General features: G+C 40.5%; 1 protein-coding gene across 1 annotated transcript; it reads right to left on the reverse strand.

Annotated features, from left to right (window-relative positions):
- Positions 1 to 5,732: 5,732 nt before the first annotated feature.
- Positions 5,733 to 6,900, reverse strand: LOC147440539 (uncharacterized). Its single transcript, XM_086530261.1, has 2 exons — positions 6,645 to 6,900; positions 5,733 to 6,543 (listed from the first exon to the last, which is right to left on the reverse strand). Exons 1-2 carry the CDS (start codon positions 6,898 to 6,900, stop codon positions 6,512 to 6,514), a joined length of 288 nt encoding a protein of 95 aa, XP_086386387.1. The 3' UTR covers positions 5,733 to 6,511.
- Between the last annotated feature and the right edge of the window lie 21 nt (positions 6,901 to 6,921).

The raw sequence follows: 6,921 nt of genomic DNA on the forward strand, positions 1-6,921 counted from the left end.
CTTCATCTCTGAGACAAGCCGTCGCATCGCTCCTTACGCCAAATCGCCACAAGAATCACAGCTCAAAAAAAGAGGACAAAAGCAGAGGCCCTCTCATAGGACTCAGCCGCAGCACTTCGACCTCAGCGTGGTCTCCATTTTCTTCGACGGGCACGAGCGCAAAGGTCGTTCGAAGCTTCTCAATGGATGGAAGGGAAGCAGGTCTGCCGCCAAGAGGTCTGAAGGGAGGCAAGAAGAATGTGCCAGTACCAGAGAGAGGCTGTAGATCCTATGACGGAGTTGACTCCATTGATAGCTCGGGGTGTATAATGTCGGACACCGAGAGCTCATCGTCAGGCGGCTCAATGTCAAGGCCAAAAGAGCTAAGCGGTCGAAGCTTGTTAACAGATGGGGATGTTGCCAGTCCGGGATCTTTTAGTAGGCGGTTCTTAAGGCAATCTTCAGAAGGAAATGGAGATGGGAAGGGGCCATCTCAAAGGCGGTTAAGCTTGACAATGCCTGCACGGGATGTGATGGTTAGAGGCAGGCGCTCAGATAGTTGTGCAGCCGCCGATCTGGCCATTCTAAACAACCGCTACTTGCAGTGGCGCTTTCATAATGCCAGCCTGAAGGTTGCAACACAGTCACAAGAGTCTATGGCTGAGGTGAGCAAAGTATGGGTTGAGTACATGGGATGGATGCATGTTGTGATGGTCTTTCAAACGAGAGTTGATTTTTGTTTTGGCATGCTAAAACATGCCCTAGAGAAGAAGAGAGAAAGGTGTACATTCTTTTGTGTGTATTTCTAGCTTGCAAAGGCTCCATCTAATTCAATGGGGAATGTGTGTTTCTCTCCTGATAGGATGTCCATGTGATTCTTCACCTTGTTCTTTTTTTTCCTCCCTTCTCACCTGAGGGGAGGCTTCCTTTTCTAGATTTTCTTGTTGCATACGCATTTTAAAACAAGAGAAACTCACATGGCCTATTGAATGTAGAGGATCCTATGCACGGTAATCATACGCACACAAAAGAATGTACGCCTATCTCTCTTCTTCTCTGAAGCATGTTTCATGCAAAACACAAACTTAACAAGTAGCAAATTGGGTTTTTTTACCAAGTCTATCAAACTAAGTTTAGATTAGTGATTTTATCTCTTGCTTTTGGTGACGTTCGGATGTTTGTCAAAGAAAGGTGCTCACAAAATTTATTCCCTACTTAATTGACCTGCTAATTTTGATGCAGAGCTTGCTTTTCAATGCATGCATAAGCCTCTTCCAGTTACAAACATCGGTGGCAACCAAGCAGATGGCCTTGAACAAGGCCAGTCTTGACCAAAAGCTCTCAACGATGATCGACAACTTGGTAAGGCAAGAGCAGCTTGCAGTAATGTTATGTCATGAATGCTTGTCAGCTTAACAGATCCACTTGTGTGTCCGAGTCTAGTGTCATGCCCAAAATTGAAAGATTTGCTATACAAACAATTTCGTTCTTATGTTGCTGCCAAGCAAGCCATATGGCTTTATATAGTCAACTGATAACTTGTGGGGTTCACCTATAGGAAAATCACATATTTAATTTAAAAAACCATAAATATTTATATGCTACGAGGCAATATAATGACCTCTTTTTACTAATCAATTTGTTTGTTTTCTTTTTTTTTTTCAAAATGCAATATAAACCCTTCTGTACATGAAATCATGTTAAATTTGAAACATTTTTCCAAACATAATACCCCTTATTTTGAACCCACGTGCTATACTTACATTTCTAGAGGTGCACCCCTGAGTTTGGTAAGCTTAGCTTATGGCTTGTCAGACAATGCATAATTATTTGTTATTAAATAATCATTTGAACATGCTAGTTTCACATAAGCTATATATATGGCCCAACTTATTTGCATTAAAAAGAGAATGTAGAGTCTAATTTAGGCACCAAAGTGACTAGCTCATTCTACTCCTTTAGTAATTCACAAGAAGTTTTGGACAAATTCTCACAATGATTCCCACATTGTGACTTACCTCAACATCATGAGCTTCTGTGAGGGAGGCATTGCATACCTAGCTAGGTACAATTGGGGGCAGGGGACCGCCGGCCCATGGGGGGGCCAGTGGTCCCCTGGCCCCAATCGTACCTAGTTAGGTATGTAGTGCTTCTCGAGCAGAAGCTCATGATGTTATGCATTGTATGAAAAACACTGGAAAAGACTCCATTTTCCTACATGAGAAAATTTCTAAATCTTCTTATGAATAAGTATGAGGAGCTTAGCATTTTCATTTTATCTCCATGCTTATATTGGATGCCCTTATTTGCAATTTGTAGCCGCATAGACGAACACATAGCTATACTATCAATTTATAATGCAACTATTCCTATATACACTGATATATTGATAGCCTCCTATAATTTGTTTCTCAAATTCTTACTAGATGCAAGAGATGCCCAATTTTTGAAGTCAAATTTCCGCTTTACACGTCAAAGATGTCTCCTCTAGAAATTACAATTAGAGGAGAAATTCAAATGTTTTATTTTATATGCCCAGTTTTATGCAGCTTAGTGTGGTAAACTTTGTGAGCAAAGTTAAAGCTTATTTTAATCATAGTAAAGGCCTCCTTTGTAGAGTTTCAAACTCAATCGAAAACCTAACCTAAACGCCAGGATCCACATGAAACAGGAAGGAAAACTTGAGGTTTTCGGCGCTTTACATGACAGGTAAATCTTAAGAGCTATATATGACAAAGATCAAGTGCCTAAAATAAACAATCTAAAAAAATAATTTGTAGCATAGTAAATAGGACATGATATTGAGGAAATTCAAAGCCTTTTGGATTCAATATCTAGTCTCTTTGATGCACACAAACACCTTGACCTTGCATTTCATAACTTAAAAATGACCCAACTTTGGTCATTCAAGTTAGTTTGTGCAGTAACCTTGGGAATTGGGGGTTTCACCTATAGGATGTCAGGTGCATTCAAAGGGTGTTAGCAAAAAACACTAATTTTACATGCCATGAAGTTATCTAATGACCCTTTTTCCTTTGAAAAAGTTAGGTTGTTTTTCTCAAAATACATTAAGAAACTTCTTTTGTAAATGCAATCCTTTCAAATTCTAAAAATTTGCCAAATAAAATATCCCTTGCTTTGAACTAATGTACTGCACTGTACTTTATAGGTGCAATCCTATCAATTCAATCCTATCAAATTTTGAAAATTCTGCGAAATAAAATATCCCTCATTTTGAACTCACATGCTATACTTGCATTTTTAGAGGTACACCCCTTGAGTAATAACTTGACTCCATATGCACTAAAAACCTGGCTTTGTAATGATAGAGCGGGCCGTTGGAGAAATGGGACATGGTGCAAGAGGACTACCTAAGCTTCATCGACAAAGTTGTAACCGCCTTGGAGACAGCCGTGGTCAATGTGCCTCTATATGGAGTAAATGTATACTTCTTAGTCAATTAACAAAAGGCAAAAACAAATTCAGATTTTTGACATTGCTTAAGAACTGACCTCAACTTATTGATGTAGGTGAGCACACATTCTTTAAAGAATGCACTCAATTCTGGTGTAACTATAATGAACGTCATGGACACCGCAATTACTATGCTACTACCACAGGTGCTATCCAATTCACTATCTAGACAAAGCTTGAATAGCTTCCATACGACAAGACTAATGAGTGTTCACAAGAAGTTTTGAAAAAATTCTCACAATAATTCCCACATTGTGACTTACCTCAACATCAGGAGCTTCTGTGAGGGAGGCACCACATACCTAGCTAGGTACGATTGGGGGCAGGGGACCGCCGGCCCGGTGGGGGGGCCGGCAGTCCCCTGCCTTCAATCGTACCTAGCTAGGTATGCGGTGCCTCTGGAACAGAAGCTCCTGATGTCATGCATTGTATGAAAAACACTGAAAAAGACTCCATTTTCCTACATGAGAAAAATTCTAAATCTTCTTGTGGTTGTCCCTTTGCTAATGTTACAGGTTGAGATAGTAGATCCTTTGCTTTTTGAGCTCGCCGAGACGGTAGTGTTGGAGAAAAGGTACTTGGAAGAGCTCAGTGAAATCCGAGCTTCAATCTCTGCATTAGAGGTGTCTCTCTCTCTCTCTCAAGTGGCAGCATCCACTACATGGCTTTGTTACTATGCATAATGCATACTGTCCACAGTGAAGACTTTCTTCACATCAAACAAGACAAAGGTTCACATTGGCATTTGAAAGAATAAAATGAGAGAGAAGTAAAGTCATCCAAGGCTCTGATATTAAAATGAAAAGGCCCATTGACAAACTAAACAAAGGACATGCAAAGGCATGTCCAATCTCCATTGGAATTAATACAATTTCAAATGTCTGTCTAACTTTCTTCTCCTCTTAAGGCTTCGGATAGAAAGCTGAAAAGAACTGAGCTTACATACGACAGAGACTCTATACAATTTCGAGCAGTTCAACAATTATATTTCAAGATGTCATTCACAATGAAGACTTTGATGTCTTAACCCACAAAGGGTCACTCACAGAGAACATCTATCTCCTCCAACAAGTAAAGCTAATTTGGTAGCAAAAGGCTATGTATACACAAATATATGGAATTGGTCATGAGGGGACTTTTAGCCGAGTCATTACGATATACCATTTGTGCGATTATTGCATTGGCTGCATCAAGAAGTTGGATATTTCATAGATGGATATAAAGAATGTGTTCTGTTCTTGCATGGTAACTAAACACCCTTATCACTAACACGCATTGCATCAACCTCAATTAAACATACAACATAAACACATACATGCATACAATAGAATAGGCTTGGCCATGCTTATTAAACACGTCTTCATGTTTTACTTAGCAATTGCGGAAAAACTGGAGTCACATTGTTGTCTCACCTTTGACAGATGGAAGAACGTTGTCTACAAATCTCGTTGATACAAATGGAAACACGAAAGCCTACTTCTAACACAAAGTAGGAACAAAAATCTCAATATCGTCAAGTCTGTTCTATAGGCGACTACAGTTTCAAAAATCCCATCCACTAGAGGTTTGCTCACTGACCTTCCAACTAAAACAATTTTGCTGGAACTCCCTGTATTGTACAACAATCTCAACGACATTGTATTTGGAGCACTATGATAGGGATATCAAAAATGAAGTGAAATCCATTGTAGATAGGCAAAGAAGAGCTGAAGCATGAAGTTTACTAATCTGCTTTCATATTTTTTTGAAAAATGAGTACTCTTCATACATTAATGTATCATACAAGACCCATGGCGCTCAGTAGGGTGTGGTGCCCACGACCTCCTGAGGACGCCGAAACACCCACAGCACAAACAAAGCAAAGCTTCGGTAGTGTCTTGTATATTTTGAACTATAACTTTGTAATACTCACAATTTATTAGTCTTGAACTTTAGGCTCTTTCTAATGAGAGATACATTTCAATGTATGTATTGTCTTGGTCTCATAGGCCAAATCAGCCTCATAGAGACATTGATAAGTCCTCAAACCCCCCCCCCCCTCCTCTCTCTCTCTCTCTTTCTCTCTCTCTCTCTCTCTCACAGTGTTCCCTCTTGAGTGGCAAGTCTTACATTGGATAGATCTTTGAGGTCTCTCGGGATTGTTCCTATGACATTAAAAAACTTCACCTCTCTCTCTCTCTCTCTCTCTCTCTCTCTCTCTCTCTCTCTCTCTCAAAAGAGCACTTCATTTGAAAAAAATGTGCGAAAAATTAACAGATGTTACCATGTTGCAATTGTCATTGGAGGGGATTTTACCCAAATACCTTGTATTTAGAACACCTCAAAAGACTTTCCCAAGATAGTAAGATGAACTAGACATGTTCAAACGACCAGGCACCAAATAAGCAATGGTGACATCTCTCAAAGCATGTGACATAAATGAAACAGTTCCAACATGAAAACCTTTCCTCAACGAAGCTTGGCCACAACAAAGGGCATCCTTCCATCACAACATTCCAAACCAGGACCTAGCCCTTGTATGCTAAGGTTCAACGTCATCTCCCAAGCATCCAGTCCACCAAGAGTCAATTTACACAAAAATTTGCTTTCAGTGCCACCCCTCCATAGCTTTTGACCACAATGTGAATAAAAAACAGTTGCCATCGCATGAAGAAGATCCGTGAGATTCTGAAGCCGCCAAGCTTGTCCAAGGATATCCATCTTAACTTTCCAGTGGTCATGACAGTACAAGATCCTCTCATGTGGAGGGAACCATTCACTATGGACTTGATTTAGTGCTAATAGCGAAAATAGTCACTCTGTACCCTGTAAGCACGACATCTGCGCAACATCATCCACATGTCCTTTTAACTGTACGGTATGTGAAACATACGCATGATCCGTTCCTTCCAGTGCATGGTATGGGGCAAGTGCATGGTATCCCACCATTCTCAGATAATCAAGCACTCTACAGGTAGCTTTTGCTTTTGACCAGCACATATTGGTTTCCTTATCAATTATCTGGTATGTTCTACAAGCAATGCACAGCACTTCCTCCCAAAGTGACGAATTAAGCCAGTCATGCAAAGGCCAAGTGACGGTATGCTTGACCTGCATTTACCACGTGCCACCAGTTCATTAGGATGCAAGTATTTTTAAGAATCAAATCAGCGTTTGGATGAAACACAGCGATATAAACAAAGGCTGATCACCTTTGTATGTATCAACCTTCTCCAAGCCCGTGTGTGTCATTTGATGTCCAGCATTGCTGCCTCCCCATGTCCTTGACAGAGCAGAAACAGAGGTCTCCTCTTTCGAGCTATGTCCGATAGTTAGGCTTGGCATAGCAGTCACAGAAGAATGTGCCTGCGATCTACCATATGAAGGAGAAGTTAAGAGAATGCCGCAAAGGTAACTCGCAGATATGTGATCCGCTATGAGAATGAGGCATGCAAAAGTTTGCAGCATTGCCAAAACTCTTCACCAGAA

This window comes from Adiantum capillus-veneris, chromosome 15, assembly GCF_014529385.1.
Source record: "Adiantum capillus-veneris isolate H3 chromosome 15, ASM1452938v2, whole genome shotgun sequence".
Classification (NCBI taxonomy): domain Eukaryota; kingdom Viridiplantae; phylum Streptophyta; class Polypodiopsida; order Polypodiales; family Pteridaceae; genus Adiantum; species Adiantum capillus-veneris.

What these genes read in the sequence shown, in the direction of transcription:
- LOC147440539 (XM_086530261.1), bottom strand. Translation starts at nt 6,900, where the DNA reads ATGCTGCAAACTTTTGCATGCCTCATTCTCATAGCGGATCACATATCT. An exon ending in GAAGGTTGATACATACAAAG is followed by an intron (nt 6,544 to 6,644) that starts GTGATCAGCCTT and finishes TGGTAAATGCAG; the next exon opens with GTCAAGCATACCGTCACTTG.